The sequence below is a fragment of the Vanrija albida genome, assembly GCF_041260175.1.
Source record: "Vanrija albida strain AlHP1 chromosome Unknown contig_5, whole genome shotgun sequence".
NCBI lineage: Eukaryota > Fungi > Basidiomycota > Tremellomycetes > Trichosporonales > Trichosporonaceae > Vanrija > Vanrija albida.
Window position 1 is genome coordinate 736,029 of NW_027191424.1, and position 25,845 is coordinate 761,873.

A 25,845-nucleotide genomic window follows, 5' to 3' on the forward strand; every position below is an offset into this window, starting at 1 on the left:
GGGACAATGGAGAGTACAAGGGAGGTTGGAGTGTGCGGCGGCGGCGCGGCGACGAGGCTCTCTTTGGTCTCCTGCACAGTGCACCCAGACACGACTGACGCGGTTGAAAGGGACTAAGGGCTGTGGGACTACTTCTTCCTCTTTTTTTGATACGCTGGGGCTAGCTATGGGGGGGGGGGGGGGGGAGGGGCGCGTGTTGGTGGATGGGGAGTAGAAGAAGAGAGTGATTGAATGAGGACATGAGACAATGACGAGCAGTTTAAGGATTGCTCTTGGCCCGCAATGGGGCAGGCGACTTCCAGCAGAACACCTTCCGGGATAAAAGGGACAAAATCGGCAAGAATATTCCAGAGTGGCGGCAGCACCATCCCTCCAGTGCACCGAGTGCACCCACAATGCATATGCCTTGAATACATGGATCTAACAGCTACGGATAAAGATATGCACCTAGTCGTCGTCGTACTCGTCGGGGTCGTCGGTGACAGGCATGGGCAGCGGGAACGCGACCTTGAGGTTTGCCGCGTCGTGGAGCAGCTGGACGTCAGCGGGGCCACTGGGACCAACCTACCCGGTCCACGTCGAGCGGCGGTAGGTCGAGCAGCATGAGCTTGGCCTCGGACCCGTCGAGCTCTTCGAGCGTCCTGCCGTCAGCGGTGAAGCGCGCAACACTCACTCCTTGCACGTGAACAGAATCGCGACGCACACGTAGCAGTGCATGACGAACATGTCGTCCGAGGCGAGGTACGAGTCTGGGCGTCAGCGCCTGCCTTCACGCACACTCACCCCACAGCCGGAGCACGTCCGGGAGCCACATCTCGCGGGACAGCAGCGATGTCATCCAGCTCATCGCAACCGCCGTCATCGGCACCTGCTCGTCCTCAAAGTACTCGTGGAGCTCGGGCAGCGCCGAGCGGAACAGCCCGAGGACGGAGCCGAGGCGCGACGGTAATGGCGGCCATGCCTCTGCACATCATCAGCAATCCTCCCCCGCTCATCAGCCCCCCGCCCCACTCACTCAGCTTGTCCATGAGCGCCTCGAACCCATAAAACACGGCCATCGGTCTCGCAAGACAGCAGACAAACGGCGTGGCGAGGTACACCCAGTCTGCGGGTGCCGGCGGCTGGCCCGGCAGCCAGCGCGTGCGTGGGCCCGTGCTGTCGCCCGCGCCGGCGGCGACCTCGATCGAGCTCGGCTGACAGTCCGCGCTGTGCCAGTACTTGCCGAGCACGTCCTCCATGAGCGAGAGGTACTGGGCGCGCGTGGGCGACGCAGTGGGCGGGGGAACGAGCGGGCCCGAGCCGCCGCGGTCGTCGCTGCTCGGGCTCGGGCTCGTGCCGCTCGCCTGCGCGACGAGGCTCGCGAGCGGCGTGATCCCGTACCCCGAGGTCGCGCGCGATCCCGGCGCCGAGTTGGCCGCCGTGCCCGCGCCCGAGGTGGGCTCGGCGGTTATCGAGCTGATGAGGCTCTCGTACGTGGGCGACTCGAAGCGCCGGTTGTGGTGCGCTAGCGCTGTCTTGAGCAGGAGCGAGGCTAGGTCGGACGGCAGGGTAGATGGCAGAGCATTGTACTCTTGCCGCAGGGCCTTGAGCGACGTCATCTCCGACGTCTTGTCAGAGTCGAGCACGCCGAGGAGGTACATCCACACTTCCTGCACGTTAGCGTGGGCATGGGAGAGGAAGGGCTCACTCCGCGGACTTTGGGCAGCACGCCGTTGCGCGCCGCCTCGCGCAGCTTGTCCACCTGGACGTGCTGCTCGGCCGACAGCAGCTCGAGGTAGTCTTGGTAGTTTGTCGTCATGGCGTAGGAGGGTGCGGGGGTCGTGTATGCGGGTTACGTTGCGCGCTTTCTATGTCGTCGACCTCTGCTCTCTAGACGGCATTGCTGCCCAGAGGCGGAGTGGATGAGAGAATGTGACGCAAGGTGTCAACAACGTCGCTGGAACGTTTTGGTGGAGGGTGGTGACACGGACATTGCAAAGTCTCCGTGATCAGTGGCACTGGCATCGACCATATCTGTGTCCTCCCTCCTCACCTATCCCCCTCGCCCCGCACCCGCAAGAGAGAGTAGTAGCATACGCATGCACTGCACAAAAACGATAGTGTACAGCATTATGATAACGACCTGTTCCCGCGCCAAGGACGGACATTCACACAATGGCAAGAGTCTTGTTTTGGCGTTAGAGGAGACCAGCTTCGCGCAGGTTCACTGGTGGGGTCAGCTGATGCGCCTTTGAAGGCCTAGCAAACTCACTGTTGACAAGCATGTCATGGATGGCCGATACAACGAATGCCAGTGCACGCGTGTCCGTCGCGTCAGTGTAATGCTGCGTGGGTTAGCTTCACAAGGCGTCATATGAAGCTAGTCTCACCGCGTAGATCGATTTGGATGGGTTCTGGTTCAGGCCGACAAACTTCTCAAGAAGGAAGGCGCATGCAGCATCGTAGTTGGCCCCTCCCTTGTATTCGGGGAAGGTCTCGTTGAGCGGAGACGTCGGCAGCTTTGCCCGGAACAAGTCGATCTTGTTGAGGAAGAGGATGATAGACGTCTTGGTGAACCATCTCGAGTTGGCGACCGACTCGAACAGGGTCATGGCCTCCTGCATACGGTTGACAGTCTCATCTTCGTAGAGTTTCTGGTCGTCTGGGGGTTAGTTGCCATTCAAGCTTGCTGATAACTCACACTCGCTAATGGCAATCAGGAATACCAGTGCCGTGACATTCTCGAAGATGCCGAGCCACTTGCGACGCTCCGATCGCTGACCTCCGACATCAAAGATCTTGTACTTGAGGTCGCCGATGGTGAAGTGCGTTTCGGTAATACCTGTTGTCTTGACACGGGCACGGAGAATGTCCTGGTCTGTGGGAACGTAGTTTGCCTGCGAGATGCGCTGGACGGCGTCAAAGTAGCTGTGTTGTGTAAGCGAATGCAGCTAAAATTAGGTCAATGTAGGTGGGACGAGTGGCACCGGGGTGCTGGGTTGTGGTGGTCTGTGTGGTGCCGGCGCCGCCGCCATACAGCATCCTGTCACCGTGCAAGCCGACATCCGCCACGGCGTCGGCGCCACCGCTCGGATCGACACGGCCATGGCGGATCTCACACCCTGCTGAGGCCGACACGGAGAAAGAAAACTTACTATGGTGCAGAGTCGTTGAGCTGGAGCTCGTTTCGCCGCGTGAATGCGTCGCGGACACCCTCGTCTTGCCAGAGGCCCTTGACGGCGTCGGCGAGTAGAGGAGGGAAGCGATCGCCTTCGATGAGTGCAGGGGCGTTCATAATCGCGTCCCACCGTCCCTTGTTGGATGGGCTGATCTCGAGCTCCATGTAGGAGACACCCTCCAGAAGGACGCGCATCGACTGGACTGTGTTCGAGTAGACAATCTCGCGGTAGCTATCCCTCTCTTCCGCATCGTAGGGCCTGTTGAAGTCAGCGTCGACGTCGCCGCAGAGATTCCTCCTGCCACACTGCCCGGCCGTCGCTCCGTCTTTGGCAGGCCCCCGACACGCGACGAGCGTGCACGGGCCTCCTGCACAGACTCTGACCGCCAAGTTGCAACACGGCCACGATCGGGGCAGTACCTACTTGTTGTAAATGAGACGCATCTGCTTGAGGACGGTCGACTTGCCGGACTCACCGGCACCTGGGCAGGTCAGCGGAGGTCGAGACGGAGATAGCCTACCGAGGAGAAGCATTTTGATTTCACGCGCCATGTTTTGCCTGTCGCGCTTGAGCTGCTCCTCGATCTCCGCGTTGCCTGAGAGTTAGTTTCAGATTCTGAGCCCCAGCACGGCAGGCACTCACGAGCCTTCGCGTCCATGTCCTCGTGTGATTGTGAGCAACCCATGATGGCGGAGTAAGAGGACCACGGGCTCGTGAGTCGGAGAGTGAGAAGAAGGTTGGGAGGGAGAGTGTCGGGGGGGTGGGGGGGGGGTGAAGGACTGTTGGGGGAGGGGGGCTTCGGTGGTGGCCTTGGTGTGGGAGGTAGTCTGTTTATCGACTTGAAGTTTTGTGATGGATATGCTGTGGTTGGATAGGATGGCAAGGGTGATGGAGAAAGTGTGAAAGGGAGGGTACGAGTATACGCGACAGTCGCGGTGAGCACAAGGATGAGGAGGAGGATGGAGTATGCGATGAAACCAAGTTGAAAGGTATTGAGAACGAGGAATGGGTCGTGGTGGTGGTGCTCGTTCCTGTAACCGCGGCGGCGGCGGCGACGGAGGATTGGGGCAAGGGAGAGTCGAGGTGGTCGAGGCCGAGGTGTAGGCAGGGGGAAGGCGCGAGGGCAAGCGGGGGAGGGAGGACCAGGCCAAGGGGGGAGGGGGGAGAGTGGTGCTGATGGGGGTCGTGCGCGCGGGCCCTTGGTGCCGCTTGCTCGACCTTGATTAAGTCTGCCTGTGGGCTGTGGGCTGTGGTCGCGGGCGGGTGTGGGTCGTGGTCCAGACTAGAATCGCAAAAGGATGATAGGGATCAAGAGGTGGTCCGTGGAGGAGTTTTGGGATCCAGGTGGATCAGCTCGAGCGGCGCTTGTCGGCCTCGAGACGATTCCAGCCGGTGTCGAGCAAGCCTCTGCGCGCCTCGTCTCTTGCGACTCGCAGGGCAGTCACAGGGATCGAGGTGAGGCGTGTGGTGGTGGCACGGTGGCCGTTGTTGGCCCTTGGCCTTTGTCGTGGCCGGGTGGCCGGTGGGCGGTGTGTGTCCTGCCTCGGGTGGCTGCAACAACTGATCGTGGCGAGTTGTGCCCCGCTTTGACCTCTGCTTGTTGCCTGCCCGGGTGGGGTGGGGTGGGGTGCATGATGGCACGCTGCCTGCCGGGGCGTTCCGCAACTTGGACGCGCCAGGGGGCTTGCAGTGGCTTGCCCTCGGTGACTCGCCTTGGTCGTAGAGCTGCAGATCTCGCCGCTCGCCCACAGTCGAGCCAGCAAGCCATGCCAGCTGCGCAATTTCCATCACGGCGTGTTAGACCACACTAATGAAACATGGAGGGCCAAAGGAAGGTCAAGGGGGACGAGGCAGGCAGGTAGCACTGAAACGGGGATGAGGGCGTAAAGAGAGTGCGTACAGTCGTGCCGCACTGCCTGAGTCGTCAGCGGGTTGATTCATGCCAATGTGGTCGGCCATGTCGACGTGAGCCCGGCATCGTCTGATGCTTATTGTTCTCTTTCATGCTTGGATCCTGGACACGAGGAATGCCACGCCCATGTTTGGGCAGCCGGGCGGGCCACAGGCGAGGTCGCCAACGACGGCCATCATCACGACAGAGATTTCTGTTGCAGCTTGCGCGTCGGTTTCCCTGTGCAATAGAAGGCCAGTGCACACACAGAGTAGGGGTTGATGGAACAGAATGGAACAGTGCGTTGGCCGTTGGCCGTTGGTTGGCGGCCAGTCGCGTCCGCGCGTCAACGCGTGTGTCTGCAGTTGGAGGGGGGTCAATGCGCTTGCGCCAGGCGCCCTAAGGGGGAGTCAACCTGGGTGATGGGCGGCGTTGAGTGCACTTTGGGCGATCAGTGCGCGTGTCGAGGCGAGAGAGCAGAGCAAAGGGCAAAACAGCTCGGCAAACCACTGCAGAGCAGAGGAGGCCCGAGCGTCAGTCTGGCCAGCAGCCGCCATCCAGCCGCATCCCCCGCCCCCTGCCGTCTTTGTCCCGCCACTAGCCGCCCGCGTGTGTGATTTTTGGCGTCTGTGCGCTCGAGGACAAAGGAAGGCGGCGTGTGGGGGGCGGCGGCGGCGTTGGGCACACGGGGGGCGTCAGTCAGCGGACGCCGGAACGCCCAGTGGCCAAGTGGCAGGGCCTTAGAGTGGAGAGCAAGCGGTAAGCGGTTTTGGCGGAGAGGGAGCAAGAGTTTGGCCGACAATGAGTGGGTCCGAGGCTCCGAGGCTGGCAAAAAGCAAAAATGGTAGCGAGAACAATAGAAGAGCAGACACGAGACACAGGGCTGGGTGGACTCGCAAAGTGGAGGCGAGCGAGGCCGAGGTCGAGTGAAAATGACATGGCTATAAAGAGTCGAGTTGCCAGTATCAATCCGCCTTCCCTGCCTTCCCCCTCACCCCGCAATGACGCCATTAGTATCGGCGAGCACCGACGATTGACCAAGATGCAGCATGTGGTGACATCAAGTCGCGTACAGAGTAACCTGAACTGACTCGACCTCGCTCATCAGTCAGCATCACTCTTCCTTCTTCCCACATCACGCCCATCACAATGGTGGCCGAGAAGAGAGAGTACACCCCGCTGCCGACGAGCGACGACACGCTCCCGCAGCCCGTGGCAACCGGCGCCCGCAAGCGCAAGGTCGGCGCGCTGCACGTCGCCCTGTTTGCCGTGCTCGGCCTGCTCGTCATCCCGCGCCTTGTCTCGCTTGGGAGCGGCAGCAGCGCAGCTGAGGTCGAGGTCGTCGACCCCGTCGTCGAGGCATACTGGACCGGCGTCGCGACGCAGGGCTACGCCGCGGCCGTCAAGGGCAAGCACGACCACGACCACGATCACAAGCACCCCAAGCACCCCAAGCACCCGGGCGGCGACCACAAGCACAAGTGGATCTCACCGCACCGCGCCGAGAAGCTCTACCTCGAGGTACCGAGTAACAACTCGGCCGCGGCCGCGTCGCGCAGGTACACTGCCAACGCGCACCCCGCCGGCACCGGCTGGGACCTGATCACGGCGCTGCAGGTCAAGAATGACTGGGAGGCGGCGCTGGGCCTGCGCGTGTCAGGCGCCGACGAGCACATCTACGAGGCGGGCTCGCACGAGTCGCAGTCGCGTATCCGCGGCGAGGGCGCGCTCAGCAAGCTCGGCGTCTGGATCGACACGTACTACCCGGTCCTCAACACGCCCGTCTCGTCGTCCGTGACGCTGCTCACCGACCCGCCGGTGCACGCCAAGCTGCGCGAGGAGTACCTCCCCGGCGACCCCGACTCGCGTCTCCGCGACGAGGTGCCCGTGTTCCACGGATTCAGCGTCTCGGGCAACGTGCAGGCGCAGTACATCTACGCGGGCTACGGCACAAAGTACGACTTTGAGCTGCTCCAGGCCAAGGGTATCGACTTTACGGGCAAGATCGCGCTCGTCAAGTACGGCCGCGTGTTCCGCGGGCTCAAGGTCAAGGCGGCGCAGGAGGCCGGTGCGATCGGCACGCTCATCTTCACCGACCCCGGAGACGACGGCGAGGTGACCGAGGCCAACGGCTACGAGCAGTACCCTGCCGGCCCGGCGCGCGTGCCCAGCTCGGTGCAGCGCGGCTCGGTCCAGTTCCTGTCCAAGTACCCCGGTGACCCGACGACGCCCGGCGAGCCGGCGTACAAGAACGCGACGCGCATTGAGGGCGGCAACTTCCCCGACATCCCCTCGCTCCCGCTTAGCTACGAGGACGCGATCCCGCTCCTCAAGGCGCTCAAGGGCAAGGGCATCCCCGCGGCTGACCTCGACCCGAGCTTTGAGGGCGGACTGGGATACAAAGGTGTCGAGTACTTCACCGGGCCGTCGGATGCCGAGGTGCACCTCGTCAACGAGGTCAACACGAGGGTCACGCCCATCTGGAACACGCTGGCGATCGTGCCGGGCCACATCACCGACGAGGTGGTCATTGTCGGCAACCACCGCGACGCGTGGGTGCTGGGTGGGGCCGACCCCAACTCGGGCACGGCGAGCCAGTACGAGCTGGTGCGCGGCCTGGGCGCGCTTATCAAGAAGGGCTGGAAGCCCCTGCGCTCCATCGTCCTCGCGTCGTGGGACGCAGAGGAGTACGGTCTCATCGGGTCGACCGAGTGGGCCGAGGACTTTGGCGACTGGCTGCAGGGCCACGCGGCGGCGTACCTCAACCTTGATTCGAGCTCGTCGGGCCAGAACCTCCGCGCGTCGGCATCGCCCTCGCTCGCGCTGCTGCTCCGCGGCGCTGCACAGGAGATTGAGAAGACGACGCAGCCCGGCGTGAGCGTGTGGGATGCGCGCGTGTCCGGCGGCGACTGGGACGCGTTCCACGCGGCGACGACGCTGCACCCCTCAGTCGCGCCCGCCACGGCGCAGAGCGTCGCAGCTGGCGGCTCGGGCGTGAACCCGCTCGGCTCAGGCTCAGACTACACGGCCTTCCTGCAGCGCTACGGCATTGCGTCGACCGACTTTTCGTTCTCGGGCGGACCAAAGGACGCGGTGTACCACTACCACTCGATCTACGACTCGCACCACTGGGTGAGCACGTACGGCGACCCCGGCTTCCACAAGCACACCGAGGCTGCCAAGATTATCGGGCTCATTGCGCTGCGGCTCGCCGACAGTGTCATCTTGCCGTTCAACACGACGCAGTACGCGCGCGACCTGGGCTACTACCTCACCAAGGTCGAGGACCTGAAGCAGGCGGCGGGGTACGAGGCGCTCGACCTCGCGCCGCTCGGCGACGCCATCACGGACCTGGCGGCGGCGAGCGCTGGGCTCGACGCCGAGCGCGAGGACCTGCTCGCCAAGCTGCGCAAGGCGCTGCCCGAGCACGCGCCGAGGAGCTACGGCCAGGCGCTGGCGCACGCGTTCGGGCTCGCGCCGTGCCCACACGCGCAGGCGGCGGCGTGGGCCAAGATGGCCGTGTGGGACGACGCGGCGCCCGACGCGACACCCGCGGCCAAGCCCTCGCCCCACGGCCCCAACTGGAAGGAAATCAAGAAGACGCTCAAGGCGATCCGCCGTGTCAACGTCAAGCTGCGCGACTTTGAGTCGGGCTTCATCGCCGAGGAGGGCATCAAGGACCGCGAGTGGTACCGCCACAAGGGCGTCGCCCCTGGCAAGTGGCTCGGATACGGCTCGACGACGTTCCCTGCGCTCACCGAGGCGATCACGATTGAGAAGGACGAGGCGCTGGCGCAGAAGGACGCGAATGAGCTGGTCGAGCTGATCGGGGGGATTGCCAGGGGTATCCGGGCGTAGCGCGCGAGCGTAGCGAGCGCGGCCGTGGCCTATACATTCCATTGTTCAAAGAAATAGACGAGATTGAAATGCTACAGAAGTGCGTGTTAGCTCACGCCGCCGGCGCCGGGTCGCGCGAGTTGATGAGCACGGTGTGCCCGCCCTGCACCAGCGTGGTGGTATTGGCCGTCGAGTGGTCCTCCATCCGGATCCACGAGTGGAGGTCGGCGAGTGCGCCGGCGGCGTCGAGCCGCGCGCGCCAGACACGGCTGCCGCGCGCCCACGAGCCGTAGCCGCCGTATCCCGTGTGCCTGGGGGTCAGCTTGCCCCTTGCCCGAACCCACCGCCCAAAGCAAAAGGTGAACGGCCCGACGGCGGGGTCGCGCCCGCACCAGTCGTTGCCGTGGTCGTGGCCGGCCGTGACGGCGATGAGGCCGGTGCCGTCCGCGCCGCCCAGAGTACCGGTCACGGCGTCCCAGAACGGCTTGTCGGGCTTACTCCGGCCCCAGAACGCGCTGGCGAGTCAGCCAACCCCCCTGGCACACCACTCACGCCCCGTTCTGCCCCTGTACGTCGACGGGCTCGTCGTAGTCGATCCCCGGGTGCTCTTCCGGCTTCTCTGCCACGCTGCCGTTGCCAATCACCTGTGCGGCCGCCGGCGGGATGTGGACGTACACCAGCGACTTTGGCAGCGCCCCCCACGCGTCGCGCATGCGCCCGGCCGTGGCGTTTATCCACTGCGCCGCCTGGGGGTCGACCCAGTCCTGGGACATGTGCTTTTCGTCTGACACATTAAAGTAGCCCGAGTTGAAGGTGCCGCTCCTGCTGTCGAAGAACCAGAGCAGGAGGGCGGGCGTGCGCGCAGACGCCGAGGCATACACGGGAATGTAGTAGTTGAACACGCCCTTCGGGTCGGCGCTGCTCGCGTCGTTCATCTGCGTCCACGACAGCCGTTTTGCCGCCGCCCGCGTCTTCTCGAACCAGTAGCTCTGGACATGGCTGATGTTGTAGCTCTCGTCGTGGTTGCCGTAGATGCTCGTGAAGGGCGTGTCGTGGGCTAAAGCCGGCGCGAAGACCTGGTCGAGGTAGGCGGTGGAGTTCTCCCACAGCTGGTTCTCGCCCGTGATCTGGTCGCCGCCGTACACGACGAGGTTGGGGGCCTCGTCGTCGAGCGCGCGGTTCATGACCCGGGTCGAGTTGGTGTCCTGCGGGTGTCAGAGCCAGACGGCGGCAAGCGAGCCCACACCACCCACCTGCTCCACCCCCCACGCCGCCCACACGTTCCCCCCGTCCCGCTCCCCATAGTGCAAGTCAGTAAACAGCACGACCTTGAACGTGCCGTCCGGCGCGAACGTGAGCCGCCGGCCATCGGGGTACGGGTTGAGCGCGTCGTCGCAGGCGGGCTTGGCGGGGAAGGCGCGGCGCGGCGCGGCGGCCGCGCCGGCGGCAAGCGCGAGGAGGAGGAGGGAGGCGAGCATGGCTGTGGCGAGGGCGCGCACTCCCCATCTTCGCCGGCGCCTTAAGTACCCCGCCTCGGCGTCGAGCGCGCCCGCGCCCGCGCCCGCGTCGGCACGTTTATCGCGGCCCATCCGATCGCGTTCCGAGCGAGGCAGGCAAGGCCAGTAAGGCAGGCTTGATCTCAAACACGCCAAGCAGCGCAGCGTTCCAGACGCCGCTAGCTGCTACACACGTGTGCGGGGCGCGGCGGGCGGGCGGCGCGTCGAGCAGGCCGGCGGGCAGCGGGCGCCGCTGCAGAAGCCGGGGTTAGCTTGTTGTCGGCGAGTGGGCGATAGCAACGGCCGCGATGTCGACCGCCGAGACATCGGGGCGCGTATGACGTTGTGCGCGTCCTCCACCCTCGGATATCCACTGGATGTTGGTCACGCACCTGGGCTTGCCTGCGCCATTTCTCCTGCGTGCAGGCCGTCCGCGCGCCAGTCGACATGCATGCCGCGAACGTGTCTCCTCCTCGCAGCGGCATAGGCGCCCTCGGCTCTCGCTGCCGCCGGGGGGCTGCCTGCAATACACATGGGTCCATGCCTACAATGGTGGGTATAGCTGGGGTGTCTATGCCGCGGGCAGGTCGGCGCGAGCCGCTGCCCGACCCGAGAACAGCGGCATCGAGCACAGCAGCGTCGGCACGCGTCGCCCGCCGCGTCGCCCGCCCGCTCGGCCCACTCCGTTGGTCTCGCGGCCCCCTCCTCGCTCGGCCTTCGGCCTCGCGAGCTCGCGCTACAACCGCCTCCGCATAAACATCGTCGCCTGCGGATTATCATTGTACCGCGCGCACTCCTCGTACCCCTGGCGCTGGTAGAAGCGGATCGCGGCGACAAGATCGTCCTTGGTATCGAGGTACGCCGTGTCGTACCCCTTCTCTTTTGCGTACTGATGCAGCGTAGCGAGGAGCTTGTCGGCGATACGCAGGCCCCTCGCGCTGGGCGCAACGTACAGCCGCTTGACTTCGCACGCGGCCGCCCCGACTCCGGGAAGAGGGCGCAGGATGATGCACCCCACCACTGCGCCGGCGCGCTCGGCGAGCCAGATGCCCGCGTCGGGCGCGAAGTAGTGCTCGAAGGCGGCGGGCGTGTCGCGCACAATCACGCCGATCGCCTCGTTGTACTCGTCGACTATGGCCCAGGCTTTGGCCTTGTCCGCCGGCTCGGCGCGGTAGATGGCCACGGGGGCGTCGGCGTCTGGTGCTGGCGCGTTGGTCATGTCGAGTGCTGGGGGAATATCGCGCCGACGGCGAGGAGAAGTAGGAAGCTGCGTTGTGCCGCGGGCGAGTCGCGCGGGCCAGTCGCGTGCGTGCGCAGAGTCGAAGTTTCCAGAGGTGCGAGCGTCGGCTCCGGGTGACGTCGCGCTCGATCGCGCCTTTGTGTGCAGCGGCGGAGCAGTTCCGCGAGGTAGACGAGCAATACACAGAGGTCGAAGCGACAATGACACCGAGCATCGACCAAGCGAGGTGGAGTCGGAGCATCTGTTCCTGGCGGAGCCCCGCAAACATGCCGGCGCGTGAGTCTACAATGTACATGCGCGCCATGAGTATCTAGGATGCAGGTTTGATTGCTTGGTCGCCTTGACCGTCACTGAGCACTCGCCCCCGCCCTCACTCCCTTCTAACAATGCACTCGGCCTTGCTGCAGAAGCACGCCACACACTTGTCGCGCGAGAACACAGGGTGGAAGAGCGAGTGCGGCAGTAAAGACATGCGCGCCGCCTCACACGCCGGACGCAGCTCGGCCGCGCTGGGGTCGTAGAAGCGAACCAGCTCGTAAATGTAGCGCACCTTGGGGTCGGCGTCCCTGTGATATCCCCAGTCATCCGTGTAGGTGCCCAGGGGGTCCCAGGAGTACTCCGGAGCCACGTCCCATGCCCACATCGCCGCGATGAACATGGTCACCTGGTTGACGTTCCAGCGCGCAGCCCTGTGCCAGTGCTTCCTTATCTTGGCGATCGTCGCCGTCTTCATGCCGTCAAGACGGGTCGTGGCCTCCTGGTCGGCAGGTGGGGTGAGGAGGTCGTCAAAGAGCTGGTCGAGCCATCAGCGGCTGGCTTTCGTTCCCCTCCTACCGCGAGAGCAGTGAGAGGCCTATCTGCCCAGAAATGGAACGACTTGAGGTCCACCACACGGAGGTCGATGAGCGTGGCGCCGACACGCGTGTAGTGCGGGTTCACAAAGCCAAGCGCGCTAACGAAGCCGACGCTGGCCGTGATCTTCATCGGGCAACTGGGAATGGCGACCTCGCGGTTGCTCACAAAGTGGGCGAGCGTAGGGTCGTTGATGTCGCGGTGTATCCCCACGACGACGTCGAGCCACGCGGTGAAGGTGAGCGACCCGCGGTCGGGCGAAGCGACTCTGTTGACCTCGACGAGGGGGGCGATGGGAAGCGTAAATGGACGGGGAGGCGGTTTGCGCTGGAAAGCTGGGCCTGGCTGGGGTTGGAGGGAAGAAATCAATGGAAGGTGCTTTGGGGTCGGCAGGAGAGGCGGGTGCAGGTGCATTGTCGCGGGTCGCAGTGAGTGGGGGGTGAAGGAGCGTGAGTGAGAGAGAAGTGAGGAGTCAGAGAGTGAGAGTGAGAGAGCGGAAGAGGAGAGTGGACGAGCTGATAAGAGAGTGAGTATTAGAGCGCAAAGTGATGGAGCGAGGGTGAATGAGTGAGTGAGTGAGTGCGAGGAAGACAGGGGATGGACAAAGATGGACAAGGACGACGCCGATCATTCTGTTTGTTTGGTTCCTGTTAAGTTGAGTCAGCCATCGTCGCACTGTTGGGACGGAGCAAGGACAATAGCCTGGCCGTCGTCATCCCTGGCAACCCAGGTGCATGCAGAGTAGTGTAGGTGTGCGTATTAGTCGATGTAGAGCACGACAATGTCGCGCGAGCCGCGGGCCAGCAGGGCCAAGTGTCCGTCGATCAGGTCTGCGTGCGCGATCGTCGCGCGGGGGTCGGCCACGACCGCGCCGTTGACACGCAGGCCCTTGCCCTCGATAACGCGGTTGGCGTCGCCGCGGCTCTTGGCGAGGCCGTACGTCGCTGCCAGCTTGGAGACGGGCACGTCGGCGACGTCGGCGGCGCTGACGCGCACGAGGCGCGGGTCGCCCTCCATCGCGGCCAGCACGTCGGCCGCCCGGAGCGACGCCAGGTCCGAGCCGTAGAGCACCTTCTGCACCGTCTGCGCGCGGGACACGGCCGCGCGCGAGTGCACGAGCTCGGTCACCTCCTCTGCGAGCAGGGTCTGCGCCGCGCGCAGCTTGGGCGCCTTGGCGTGCTCGGCCATGACTTCGGCGATGTGCGCCGGCGGGACGAGGGTGAGCACCGAGAGGTATTTCTCCACGTCGGCGTCGTTGGCACGGTGGAAGAACTGGTAAAAGTCGGACACGGACGTGCGCGCCTCGTCGAGCCACACGGCGTTCCCGGCGCTCTTGCCAAACTTCTCCCCGCTTGCCGTGGTAAGCAGCGGGATCGTGAGCCCGAACGCGGGGTCGGCCGCCTCCTCGGCCCCGTCGGGCACGTTGAGCCGCCGGATGAGGTCGATCCCCGCGACAATGTTGCCCCACTGGTCCGAGCCGCCGAGCTGGACGCGGCACCCGTGCGTGCGGTAGAGGGTGGCAAAGTCGTACGCCTGGAGGAGCTGGTACGAGAACTCTGTGAACGAGATGCCTGCGTCGGACTCGAGCCGGGATTTGACACTGGCATCAGCCTCGCCCCCGCGCCGGGCCTACCTATCCCGCGCCATCATGACGTTGACGCGCGCGTACTTGCCCACGTCCCTCAAAAAGTCGAGGAACGACACATCGCGAAACCAGTCGTGGTTGTTGAGCACGTCGATGCCGCGCGCGCCCAGCACCGCGGTGGCCGACGCGGCGGGCCGGCCCACAGGCTCAGACGCGACGTCGTACCCCCGCCTGCCGGCGTACTCGATGCCGCGGGAGAAGAAGCGCTCGACCTGCGCCGTGATGCCCGCGACGTTTGTCGCCAGCTCAGCCGGGCTGAGGGCGTTGCGCTCCGTGCTCCGGCCCGACGGGTCGCCGATGCTGCCCGTCGCGCCGCCGATCAGCGCGAGCGCGTGGTGGCCCCGCGCGCGGAAGTGCAGCAGTCCCAGGAGGGGGAGCAGGTTGCCGACGTGCAGGCTCGACGCGGAGGGGTCGACGCCGACGTACACGCAGCTCGGGGACTCGAGGTGGGTGCGGAGGTTTGGGCTGGGGGTTAGGGGAGACGGGGGAGGCCGGGGCGTACCTCGTGACGGCTTGGATGAACCCCCGCGCCTCGAGCTCGTCGATCACGTTGCGCGCCGGCGAGGAGGAGGAGGAGGAGGACAACGCCGACGCCGACGACGCCCACCGCCGCGCTGGGGCCAGCTGGCGGACGCGGTTCATTGTGGGATGGGGGGTAGATTGTTGATTCGGCTCGATTGAGTGGAGGTGACCGACATGACGGTCGCCTCCGACTTTTTGCCCCCGCCGCAGGTGGCACTTGGCGAGTGGCATCGGTGAGTGCGGATGGATCTGTGTGCATGTGCACCTACTCTGACAGTTACGCGAGTGCTCTACTTGATGTCTACACGTCTCTACTACACTTCTATCGCCTACACCGTTCCAGTCTCGGGATGGAACGTATCGTCGCCGCCATCGTAGCTGTCGTCGCTCATCGTGTCGTCCACAATCGTATCGCCCACCTCACCATCAGCCGTCTCGTCGACCTCGATTCCCGTCTCGTCCACCTCGATGTCCTCCTCTTCCTGCTCCGGAATGGGGGACGGACGGTCAAAGGGCTGGATAGGAGAGCGCCTGGACTCCGCCTCCGTCATCCAGCGGCTGGACGGGCTTTCTTCCTGCGACGGCGGCAACGAGCTTTGCACCCCCGCATCATGCTCCATGTCGGCGAGGAGCTGTTCTACACGATCAAAGTGCAGCACCTCGCCATGCTCGATGACGCGGTCGTAAAGAGTGTCGAGGAAGCGCCGGTCACCCTTGAGCCACTCGTGCGACGAACAACCCAGCACCTGAAGCCGCTTGTCGCTGCGTGTGTGCAGTAAACCCTGCATGGAGGAGATGCCTGTAGTTAGCAGAGCACAAGCATGCTCTCTCCACCCACACTCGTCGCTGACGAACCCCCATCGCGAGATGAACCACTTTTGGGGAGCCTGCACCCGTCAGCTTTGCCAGGAGCCCGACTTACATCTCGCTTGCAGTGGCTGTAGAGCTCTTGATAACGCGCAGTGTTGAAAGACGCCCTCCGAGACGTTCCAATCGACCTGCCCTCGCCTTCTTGTTGGCGGAAGGACGCCCAGCTTACCGCGCCACTGACCTTTCGGCCCTTTCCCTTGTCCTCTGTAAACGTCCTTGCCACCGGAGTCGCCGCCTCCATCTTTACACAGTCGTAAGGGTGCTCGCTGAACGCCGTCGTGTACAGTGTGACTGGGGGCGTCAGAGAGTGGAGGTAGACTCCACCGCAGGGCGACTCACCTCCCAGCGCCCAAGAGTCGAGGAGGAGCTCATCATTGAACCATTGACGCGCGATCTTCTCTCGCCGCGTCGGGCCGCCGTTCCTGCTAGAGTGGACATCCTCGGCATAACCCGACAACCCCTGCCCACCGCGACACCACGCCTTGAGTCGCTCCGGCGGGATGTAGCTCGCGGTCCCGACCCGCGGGAATTGGCGAGCGACTTTGGTGAACTCGGTCTCCGGGACGGAGTCCAGGATTGTTTCGTATGAGATGGCATGGCCAAAGTCGGCAATGACAACCCGCGGGTAGATGGCGGAAACGGCGAGCAGGATGTTTTCGGGCTTTAGGTCTGCGTGCCTCTCAGCCCCAGCAAGAACCAACCCAACTCACCTCGGTGGGCAATCTTCAGATTGTGAAGATAACCCAGTCCGTCGACCAACTGCGAGGCGATCCATTTCACCTCTGGCTCCTCAAGCCCTCCGTGCTTCTCCGAGTATGCGAACAGATCGCCCCCGGTCATGAGCTCGAGGATGAGGTGCACCCGCGGGGCCGGCGCGTCCTCTGAGACGCGGTCCAGAATCCCGTTGAGGTTCGGGTGGTCCATACGCTTGAGAATATCGATCTCGTCCTGGAGGGCCTTAATGTCCTCGGGCGTCGTCGGCTTCGCCACAGTCTTGCACGCGACCTGGAGCCAGGACGCCTTCCTATGCGAGGCCATGTTTACTGTACCGAATGTGCCGCTCCCGATCGGGCAGTTGTGCACCGTCCACTTCTCTCGAAGTGGGTACATGGCCGCCTCGGTCGTGGTGAAGATCGGCGGGCTGCTGTTCGGGTGGGCGAGGAGCTCGACAGAGTGCGCCTGCCCCTGCGACCACGTAAACACACCGGGGACTTCGTGCAACTGGATCTGATCCCCAGCCTTTAGGATGTACGTCTTGCACAGGAGGCGCTTTTCGTCGATTTTTGCGACGCGGTCTGGGCGGTGAAATACGCCGTTGAGGATGAAGCCGTACGTCGAGAGGTCGGAGAGCGCGACCATGGTGAACTGCGAGTTTGTGCGGACGCTAGGCAGGCGTGAGTGATCGTCTTCCTCGCAACATACGGCGTGAGGCGGAGGTGACGCGCCGAGACGGTCGGATACGGCAGCACAAGGTCACTAGAGTCAGAAGGACGAAGGGGCATGCACCCACCAGTCGTGGTGGCGACCGATGACCACAATCTCTTGTAGCGTGACGACGATGCGCACTGCGTCGTCAGCCACGACCCACCCCTGGCGCAAAGTGATCCGCTCACATGGCTCCTCATTGGCGACCTCGTAAATGAGCGAGCCCACCGCGTCGGGGTAGGGATCCTTAGCACTTTGGGACTCTGACGCTTCTCCCCCGGTTTCCTCGTCGTCGTCGAACTCGTCCAGGTGGCGCATCTTCGCGAGCGGCCGCCGAACGGGCTGGGAGAAGGAGGCGGAGAAGGAGGCCTCGGAGGAGCTCCGGTCGCGCTTGAGCCGTGGCCGGGCTTCAGACGGCCCTGCTGTAGCTGATGACATGTGTAGTATTCTGGAGTGTTTGGTACTAGATGAACAATGGGCAGGAAGGAGAGGCGATCGTGTTTTGTTGAGATGGGTAAAGAGAGTTGTTGTAAGTTAGTAGTGAGAAAGGAAGACGAGGAAGACAGAAGACGAGGAAGACGGAAGACGAGGAAGACGAAACCAAACGTCAGCCCGCGGCCGCAGCCCCCGCCACCATACACCATCTATTACATCCTTCAGATAAGCTACACGGCAAGGTCAGTACACTGATATTCCCAATCCCACACCCGTCTACGCCATCCAGCCGTGGCCCGACCAGTCGAACGCTCCGTACGCCGACATCGAGTCTTGGCGCTGGGGTGGCTGCGGGTTGACACCGTTTCCTGCCCCGATGTTGTTGCGGATCTGCTGGTTGTTCTGGGGCGTGGGCAAAGCCGAGGGGGCGGCAGACGACGTCGCAGACTGCGAGGCGTTGGCCGGCTGCTGCTGCTGATTGCCGTCCCATGAGAAGCTGAATACACGGCTGAGGAAGTCGTCGGGAACCTGGGGCGCCGCGGCCGGTCCAAGCTCGCTGTGGGGCGCCGAGTTGTTGGTTGACGTGTTTGGGTTTGGGAAGTAGGACGCAAGCATTGACTCGACCGCGGGGTCGAGGTTCGGCTGGTTGGCCACAAACTGCGGCGCGTCAAACTGCTGCAGCGCGTTGGCGGACGGGTCCAGCGTAAAGTTGAAGCCACCAGCATCGTTCTGCGTCGCAAACTGGAACGGCGGAGCGAAAGCCGCAGAGTTGGTCGCGTTGTTGGCCTGTGTGACGTCCACCTGCGACTGTCCGTTGTTGCTGCCGGGCATGGGGTATGCGCCAAACACGGGGCGCTGTTCTGGTGTGGGGATCGACTTGCTGTCTCTTGGGCTGACCGTGTGTGCCTCGCCACTGGGTGAAACAAACGATGCGCTCGAGTTGGATGGGCTGTCGGACTCAAGCTGAGCCTGACGAATAAGGCGCTTGACGGCGCGCTGCAAGTTGTGCTCCTCGTCGTCGCCCGCCTCGGACTCGCCCTTGCGCTTGCCAAGGATTGAGCCTCCGGGTCTGCGACGGTCCTCGACCTCTGCCATCAAGAAGTCCATGACCTTGATAGCAGCCTTGGCGGGAATGGAAGACTCCGAGATATGACGCATCTGGTCAAGAGCGCCCTTGACCTCGGCAATCTTCTCCTCGGTCTGACGCGACTTCATGTCACGCTTGGCGGTTTTCTGTTGGGTGTTAGGGATGTTGGGCGCAGGTACCCACCAGAAGGTCAATAATGATCACCATGCCCGACACTGTCACATAGAACAGAGGGATCCACCACTTCTCAAGGAAGCGAGCCACGCCAGACGTGTCTGACATCATGCGGAGACTGGCACGGGCGGCACGGATGCACTGCTCCTTGGAGTAGGCAAACCTCTCATCCTCGTAGCCACGCGACAGCCAGGGACGGTGCAGGCGGAGCATTCGAGAGTGGATGGCGAGACTGAGAGTGATCTTCTCGTAGTGCTCGACCAGCTTCTTCGGGTCCGTGATGGTGGGGTTGGGGCTGTTGTCCGGCTGGAAGAACGCGGGAAGCTCGAGCATGGCCTTGCGCAACTCGCGGTCGACGCTGAGGCTGTGGCACGTTAGCGCACATCCTCCTTGGATCTGTAGCCACTCACATGAAGGAGTACGGCGGGTGGTTGTTGTTGTTCGCCTGCCAGATTTGACGCTGAGAGATCTCGGCAAACTTGAGCTTGGCCAGCTGGAACGACATCCTGGTGCGGACGTTCAGCCTTTGCGCGCGCAGAGGCTGGCCGTCAATGAGGTCCTCGTCCTCGATGTTGGCCGGCAGCGCCGACTTGACTGTGTGGGTTAGCCAGTGATCAAAAAACAGGCCCAAGTGCACCCACTCTGATCCGGCTGGATGCTGCTGGCATAGTTGTAGCTCGGGGCGAGCGACCAGTCGAGGAAGACGAGGTTCCACCAGATGCGGCGACCAACCTCACGCTGGATCAAGCTCTCCCAGCGGCCCTTCCACATGGGCATGGAGCGCTCCTCACCCTCGGTGCCCTGTTGCTCCGACCCAAGACGTGAGAGGCCGAGACCCTGAGCCATCTGAGTGATTGTCAGTCGGGCGATCAGACATGTGGGTGGAGGCTGCTTACCTTGATCGAGGCACCGAGGAGGGCCCAAGCGGCGTCCGCACGGTCACGGTTGTTCATGAGTACACTCATGAGGATCAGGGCCTGGAGGTTTTCCAGCGTGTGGGTGCCGATAAAGTCGCTTGCCCATTGTGCCTGACGGGCGCGTTAGTATCTCCGGCGGCTGGACTCTGCGCGACTCACCGAACGAGCAGCGCTGTACCAGACGTCACAAAGCGATTGTACTTCATCGGCGGTAAAGTGTTTCTCCGCCTCCGCTGCGTCCATGAAGTGGAGACCGAGCTAGGTTTCGTCAGTGGCGGCCCTTGCATGTGTCCGACCGGCGGCTGCTCACCGTGATGACGACGAAGTAGACCGCCATGAAGGGCATCGAAATCTCGTGCACGACCCTCTCGCGCGGCAGTGCCCACAGGTCGCGACATTGGCTGAGCAACGTGGGCGTGTGGAAGACTGAAGAGGGTAAGCCAAGGCCTTCTGCGGCGATTTCCTGAACTTACGCCGGTGAAGCCAGTCAACCTTGTTCAGGAAGGCGTTGACAAGAAGCTCGCCCCTCTCGTGCGAAGGGAGCACGCGAGTGAGGGCGTTGAGCACCACATCCGTCTTGCGGGTGTACATCTCGAAGACATCCATCGGCGAGAGAGCCTCGGCGAGGGCGATAATCCGGGCCTGGTGCTCGGATGGGTTGATGCTCTTGCCATCGCTGAACGAGAAGGAGCGACGTGCGAGGCTCAGCGGGGACGTAAAGCTGTCATGCTCGGTGCCACTTGATCCGTGGACAAGGTGGTAGCCCTGACCAGCAGCCGGGCGGCTAACCGATGAAGGCTTGCGGGTGGAGAAACTGGCAATTGAGTGCGCGCCGTCTACACGGGCGCGGCCGAAAGCAAGGTGTTCCAGCGTGAGGGCGGCTCCCTCAGTGTCGCTGACATTGTCACCCGAGTCCTCGTTTGCCGTGTTGCCCATTGCGGGGTTGCTGGCCATGCTGGGGTTGGCCACATGGTGGCTCTGCTCCTGCACCGGTGTTGTGGCCACATTGGCTTGAATCTGGGTGAGGACCTGTTCGAGGTCGGACGGGACAATGGTCCCCGCCTTGACGAGTGCGGCCTCGAGCGCATCGAGACGATGGGCGAGAGTAGCCAAATCTTGAGTGGTAGCGTAGTTTGAGCTTGCGGTGTCAGCGGGGTCCTAAGTTTGATCACCCACGATGCCACTAGCTGCTTCTCTGCCTGACGACGGTGTCAGTGTAGTCCCCAGCAACGCATCCCGCGCAACTCACAATGCCAACCTCGTGGCAGCGCGCTTGGTCTTGGCGGAGGATGCAAGGACCTGACGGGTTAGCACCGAGGGCTTGGCTGAGGGCTCGGCGAGGTAGTTGCCGACTCACCACAAGGAAACCTGATAATGTCAGCGCAAGCTCGTATGCATGACCGCCAGCACCACTCACTTCTTGTCACACTTGATTTTTCTGTGGATGGCACAAGGGTGTCAGCAGGAGGTCGTCGGTGCCATCTCGAGCGAGAAACTCGGCCGCCCATCGGCGAATCGGAAGCCGGGGGTTGGTGGGGGAGGGACTCACCGGCGACGACACTCTGAGCAGCTCTGGACGACTCGACGACGAGTGGCATGGGGCTTCTTCTCCTTCTTGCTCTCCTTGGGGTGATCGTCGAGCTCTTCCTCGTCGGTCACAAGAGTGCCGTTCTCGTCGTCGATAAGGTCTGCCGAGAAGGAACGGGAGCGGGAGGCCGGTGATTCTTTCAGCTGCATGAGTTGTTGGGGGAAGAGTGGTATGGGTGGCACGCCTGGTTTTGAAGGGTTTCCTGGGCCATGCGGGCCACCGCTGTTCTTCCTGATCGGCAACTGCGACATGGTTGATGGATGTCGGCGAGCTGCGATGCGGATTCCGACGACGTGGGCTGGCGGTCACTGGGGTTTTGTGGGGGTCCTCTTTGTGATTTCGTTTGAGTCCTCGGCGCCGACTGTGGGGTGTGGTGTTTTGACGATACACCCGTGTGTACAGTGATCAAGAGTTGAGTGGTGTGATGGGAATGGCCGGATAGAGGCTGATGACCATGGGCAAAGTGCGATGGATGACAGTGACGATGATGAGGAGGGAGGGAGGGAGGGAAGTGTGATGCAAGCAAAAGTGAGATGTCTACTGGATTCGAATTGGGAGGAATGTAACAATGGCGGGCGAGGCGGCCAGCCAGAGGCGAGGCGGAGGCGGCGAGATGGCATGGCGCATGGCGGCAGCGGCGGCGGCTACAAGAAACAACGTCACAGGGACGGCCGGCCGGCCTTGTGCGACAACCAAACCAAACCCAACCCCCAACCCCTTTCAGATCGAGCCGACGGAGGGGGGCAGACAGTCACTCACTGGGATAGGCCGATGACCGCAGAGGCAGCAGAGCACGAGGGCACGAGACTGACAGACTGACTGAACCCCAAGCGAGCGAGGCCGCGAGACACGGGACTTGGCAAAAGCAAGGTGCACCAGCAGCGGCATCGACAGCGACAGACGGTCACCTGCGCCACTGCCGCACTTGCGACGTCCGACTCCTCTGGGCCTTTCGACTCGGTCGTTCTTACATCAATATGATGCAATGACCCCCCGGCGGCTCGGAGTTGGAGGCACGGGGCATACCGCGTCGTCGGTCGTTGACAACACCATAACCATCGACTCGCTCGCCATGGGCTCGCGGCTGCGGCTGCTGCTGCTGCCGCACAGACCAAGGCTCCAGTCTACAGTCGTGGGAACTAGGCAAAAGACGGTAAACCCAGGCTAGCTAGGCTTTGGCGGCGGCGGCAGCGGCACCCACCCGACCCGTAGCGCACAAAAGTCTGCAGCAAGCGTCCATTCTTTTTTTCAGTCGGCAGCAGTAGTCCAATTTGAGCGTGAGCACCTCTGACCCTTGTTTGTGCAGAAGCAGGCGACTAAGGCCCTCTTCTCTGACTGGCGGCATTGGCAGCCGGATCTCGGGATTCGAGCCAGCCCCAGGACGTTGATGCTTGTCTGCTGCATGCTGCGGCAGCCAGCGGGCAGCGGCCAGCTGGCTCGGCTCGGTCCCCCCAAGGCCGGATGCCGACAGAGTTGCGGGGTGGGGGGCAAGATACAGCCCACGTCGCCGACAAAAAAGATCTAGGAGAGGTGTCGAACGTCGAGTGCCGCATTGTGCCGATCATGCCGACGAGCGCACGGCCATGACGTACGGCGGGAGCATTCCCACGTGCACCACGTGCCAGGCACGAGTCGTACACGGTTCGACCATACCATTCCCTCTCCACCCATCTAGAAGCATCATCAACAAGGCTCGGCGCGACATTATCCAACCCCTCACACCTCGCCGCCCGGCCTATTAGACGCGGGGGACCCGCGTCGAGCGGCCCAATGCCTCCATCATCCGACTATGACATGCCCAAGCCGTCCAAGATGAAAATGTGCGTCGCGCCGTCGCGCCAGCTCTTTGCCACTCGATCACTGACCTCGCCAGGAAGGAAAGCAAGACGGACAAGGCCGAGCGCCTGTACCGCAAAGAACAGCGCAGGATCCTGCGCGAGCAAGAGAGAATACGAAGGGCCAACGCGTCGAGCAGCGTCTTCTCCCCGCCCAGGCAGGCGCGCGACGAGTCGATATCCCCGCCGCGCTACGGCCCGAACGCGGGCAAGCGGGCGCGCCTCGACGACGACTGGGAGGAGCGCGAGGACTTTCTCAGCAACATGGAGTGGCTGCACGACGACGAGCTGCGGTACCACGAGCCAGGGCACATCTTTGCCGGGTGGGAAGACTTTGTGCCCGCGCGCCACCGCCCCACGGCCTCGAACGCACGGCGCGAGGGCTGGGCAGAGGTCGACCTCGATCCGCGCGGCCCGGTCCCGCCGCTCGAAGACATGACCGAGGGCGAATACTCTGATTTCATACGCGAGGGCCTGCGCGCGCGCCTCCGCCACGCGGAGCAGGCTGCGGCTGAGCGCGCGCGCCAGGCGCGGCGGGACGAGGACGCGCGCCGCGCGCGCGAGCGCGCACTCCACGAGGAGCGGCAGGCGCGGGACCGCAAGCGGGCCAAGTACGCCGAGTGGGCGCGCCGGGAAGAGCACGTCGCGACGGAGCGTGCGAAGCGCGCCGACCCCGCCAAGGACGCCGCGGCGAGGACGTACCAGCGCGGCCGGTGGCGCGCTGCCTGCGCCGCGCTGGTTGTGGACGGGGAGGCGGCGGACGTGGTCGCCGTCGAGCTTAGGTTCGACGACATCCCGTGGCCTGTTTACAGGGCGCGACCGGAGGGCGACTACGAGCTCCTGCTAGGCCTCGACGACCTCACCATTGAGAATGTGCGCTCGTTTCTGTTTGCGCTGGCCGACGACGAGGCCAAGGACGGCAAGGCGACCGAGGCGCGGCGCAAGGTGCTGCGTGACGCCATTCGCCTGTTCCACCCCGACCGGTTTTATGGGCGCGCCCTGCCGCGCGTGAGGGAGAATGATAGAGAGAGGGTCAGGGAGGGAGTCGAAAAGGTCTCGCGTCTCATCAACGACTTGTTGACCGCAAAGTAGAGCAATGAACATTAGGTAGAAGCAGCGAGACCACACAACACGCCACACACCACGCCACACACCACAACGCCACACCATGCCACCACCCCCACGTCAAGACACACACGTTGTATGATCTACATGCATTCTACTACCTCATCCTCTTCCTCGTTCTCTCACGCTGCAAATCAGTGTCAGTTTGCGGCTACTAATGGGACCTTGACGGAGGAAGGTGGAAGGTGGCACCACCAGAAGCCATTCTACATGGTCCGCCATCCACCCACCGCTCCCACTCCAACGCACCTCGCATTGTCTACGTTATGCATGCCTAAACTTGACTGTAGTCGAGCTGGGACTCGTGCTTCTTGGCCTGCGCGTTGGTGTCAGCTTGTTGCCCTCCCCGACCCTCGAGCACACTTACATCGCGCATCTTCCTTGTAGCCTTCATCAGGTCGTCCTGGTTGATCGCATCGCGGTCGTCGCGAATGGCGAACATGCCCGCCTCTGTGCAGATGTTGCGCAAGTCGGCGCCGTTGAAGCCGTCCGACAGCTTGACGACAGCCTCGTAGTCAATGTCACCGCTCTTGTTGATGCCCTTGGCGTGGATCTTGAGAATCTCGAGACGGCCCTGCTCGTTGGGCAAGGGGATCTCAATCTTGCGGTCAAGACGACCGGGACGGAGGAGAGCGGGGTCCAGTGTGTCGGGGCGGTTGGTAGCCATGATGAGCTTTGTGCGGCCGAGCGAGTCGAAGCCGTCCATCTGGTTGAGCAGCTCCATGAGCGTACGCTGGATCTCACGGTCGGCACTGGTGCCCTCGGAGAAACGGCGACCACCGATAGCGTCGATCTCGTCCATGAAGATGATACACGGCTCGTGCTCGCGCGCGTAGGCGAACATCTCACGGACGAGACGCGCCGACTCGCCAATGTACTTGTCGACAATGGCAGACGAGACGACCTTGAGGAAGTTGGTGTTGAGGGTAGCGGCAACGGCACGAGCGAGGAGCGTCTTGCCAGTTCCTGGTGGTCCGTAGAGCAGCACACCCTTGGGAGGCTTGATGCCGACACGCTCAAAGAGCTCGGGGTTCATGAGGGGGAGCTCGATAACCTCACGCAGCTCGCGGACCTGGTCGCCGAGACCACCGATACCCGCAAAGCTGACCGATCCTGGGTCCTCGAGCGACATGTTGTAGACCATGGGGTCGACCTCGCGGGGGAGGATGCGCATGATTGTGAGGGTGGTCATGTCGAGCGAGACACGGACGCCGGCCTTGAGCTTGTGTGCGGGAAGCGAAGGGCGGTACGAGACGACATAACGGGGGCCCGACGACGCCTTGACGATGACTATGTGTGTCAGCAGAGCCCAGAGCACACAAAGGAGGGGACGCACATCGCTCATCATCGAGCTGCTTGAGCACCTCGCCGATGATCTGGCCCACACTCTGGAGCGCCTTCATGTCGTCCTCGGTCTTGTCGTAGTCGGCCGAGAGGGTGCGAATGTTCAAACGAACTGTGGCGTCAGCAACGGGCTGTCTTACACAAGTTCAGTAGCTACTCACTCTTCTTGAGGTTCTCCGACATCTGCGAGTGCTCCTTGACTTTCTGAGTCATGTCAGCAGCTGGTCGCAATCACGTCCTCAAGCTGAACTAACCGCGCGGTAGGCCTTGAGCGCCTCGACCTTTGCCGGCTCGAATGCCGAGGTGGTCGAGGACGATGCTTCTGCGCTGGCCATGGTGTCTGGTGGGTGGTTGATGGTGGTGTTGAGGAGGAACTGCGTAGAATCGATGGACCTTGTCGTCAG

At 63.2% G+C, this 25,845-nt stretch overlaps 11 protein-coding genes across 11 annotated transcripts; 2 read left to right on the plus strand and 9 right to left on the minus strand.

The window, feature by feature from the left end:
- Positions 1-447: 447 nt before the first annotated feature.
- Q8F55_006409 (uncharacterized protein) lies at positions 448-1,798 on the minus strand (the record flags this gene model as incomplete). Its single annotated transcript, XM_069354869.1, has 6 exons — positions 448-534; positions 569-641; positions 674-749; positions 784-963; positions 1,016-1,649; positions 1,688-1,798. 6 exons carry the CDS (start codon positions 1,796-1,798, stop codon positions 448-450), a joined length of 1,161 nt encoding a protein of 386 aa, XP_069206940.1.
- Positions 1,799-2,177: 379 nt separating this feature from the next.
- On the minus strand, positions 2,178-3,843 carry GPA1 (guanine nucleotide-binding protein subunit alpha; the record flags this gene model as incomplete). The annotated part of the gene is made up of 8 exons (XM_069354870.1): positions 2,178-2,206; positions 2,252-2,324; positions 2,370-2,641; positions 2,681-2,907; positions 3,135-3,416; positions 3,582-3,639; positions 3,679-3,753; positions 3,801-3,843. The coding sequence occupies 8 exons, from the start codon at positions 3,841-3,843 to the stop codon at positions 2,178-2,180; spliced, it is 1,059 nt and encodes a 352-aa protein (XP_069206941.1).
- Positions 3,844-6,198: 2,355 nt separating this feature from the next.
- Positions 6,199-8,907, plus strand: VPS70 (Vacuolar protein sorting-associated protein 70; the record flags this gene model as incomplete). The annotated part of the gene is made up of 1 exon (XM_069354871.1): positions 6,199-8,907. One exon carries the CDS (start codon positions 6,199-6,201, stop codon positions 8,905-8,907), a length of 2,709 nt encoding a protein of 902 aa, XP_069206942.1.
- Positions 8,908-8,998: 91 nt separating this feature from the next.
- On the minus strand, positions 8,999-10,364 carry Q8F55_006412 (uncharacterized protein; the record flags this gene model as incomplete). The annotated part of the gene is made up of 4 exons (XM_069354872.1): positions 8,999-9,197; positions 9,231-9,401; positions 9,439-10,091; positions 10,140-10,364. 4 exons carry the CDS (start codon positions 10,362-10,364, stop codon positions 8,999-9,001), a joined length of 1,248 nt encoding a protein of 415 aa, XP_069206943.1.
- A 754-nt stretch (positions 10,365-11,118) lies between these two features.
- Q8F55_006413 (uncharacterized protein) lies at positions 11,119-11,601 on the minus strand (the record flags this gene model as incomplete). Its single annotated transcript, XM_069354873.1, has 1 exon — positions 11,119-11,601. One exon carries the CDS (start codon positions 11,599-11,601, stop codon positions 11,119-11,121), a length of 483 nt encoding a protein of 160 aa, XP_069206944.1.
- Positions 11,602-11,992: 391 nt separating this feature from the next.
- Q8F55_006414 (uncharacterized protein) lies at positions 11,993-12,888 on the minus strand (the record flags this gene model as incomplete). Its single annotated transcript, XM_069354874.1, has 2 exons — positions 11,993-12,415; positions 12,457-12,888. The coding sequence occupies 2 exons, from the start codon at positions 12,886-12,888 to the stop codon at positions 11,993-11,995; spliced, it is 855 nt and encodes a 284-aa protein (XP_069206945.1).
- Positions 12,889-13,233: 345 nt separating this feature from the next.
- MSY1 (tyrosyl-tRNA synthetase) lies at positions 13,234-14,761 on the minus strand (the record flags this gene model as incomplete). The annotated part of the gene is made up of 3 exons (XM_069354875.1): positions 13,234-14,074; positions 14,108-14,584; positions 14,622-14,761. 3 exons carry the CDS (start codon positions 14,759-14,761, stop codon positions 13,234-13,236), a joined length of 1,458 nt encoding a protein of 485 aa, XP_069206946.1.
- Positions 14,762-14,970: 209 nt separating this feature from the next.
- Positions 14,971-17,374, minus strand: CIPK7 (CBL-interacting serine/threonine-protein kinase 7; the record flags this gene model as incomplete). The annotated part of the gene is made up of 7 exons (XM_069354876.1): positions 14,971-15,440; positions 15,480-15,528; positions 15,681-15,802; positions 15,851-16,180; positions 16,222-16,895; positions 17,022-17,076; positions 17,125-17,374. The coding sequence occupies 7 exons, from the start codon at positions 17,372-17,374 to the stop codon at positions 14,971-14,973; spliced, it is 1,950 nt and encodes a 649-aa protein (XP_069206947.1).
- Positions 17,375-17,647: 273 nt separating this feature from the next.
- Q8F55_006417 (uncharacterized protein) lies at positions 17,648-21,286 on the minus strand (the record flags this gene model as incomplete). The annotated part of the gene is made up of 12 exons (XM_069354877.1): positions 17,648-18,604; positions 18,642-18,996; positions 19,043-19,226; positions 19,274-19,478; positions 19,529-19,660; positions 19,709-19,807; positions 19,860-19,975; positions 20,023-20,687; positions 20,726-20,748; positions 20,799-20,848; positions 20,907-20,917; positions 21,099-21,286. 12 exons carry the CDS (start codon positions 21,284-21,286, stop codon positions 17,648-17,650), a joined length of 2,985 nt encoding a protein of 994 aa, XP_069206948.1.
- A 1,621-nt stretch (positions 21,287-22,907) lies between these two features.
- Q8F55_006418 (uncharacterized protein) lies at positions 22,908-24,064 on the plus strand (the record flags this gene model as incomplete). The annotated part of the gene is made up of 2 exons (XM_069354878.1): positions 22,908-22,957; positions 23,011-24,064. The coding sequence occupies 2 exons, from the start codon at positions 22,908-22,910 to the stop codon at positions 24,062-24,064; spliced, it is 1,104 nt and encodes a 367-aa protein (XP_069206949.1).
- Positions 24,065-24,371: 307 nt separating this feature from the next.
- On the minus strand, positions 24,372-25,776 carry RPT4 (26S proteasome subunit rpt4; the record flags this gene model as incomplete). The annotated part of the gene is made up of 5 exons (XM_069354879.1): positions 24,372-24,413; positions 24,465-25,387; positions 25,434-25,553; positions 25,603-25,645; positions 25,696-25,776. 5 exons carry the CDS (start codon positions 25,774-25,776, stop codon positions 24,372-24,374), a joined length of 1,209 nt encoding a protein of 402 aa, XP_069206950.1.
- Positions 25,777-25,845: the final 69 nt, after the last annotated feature.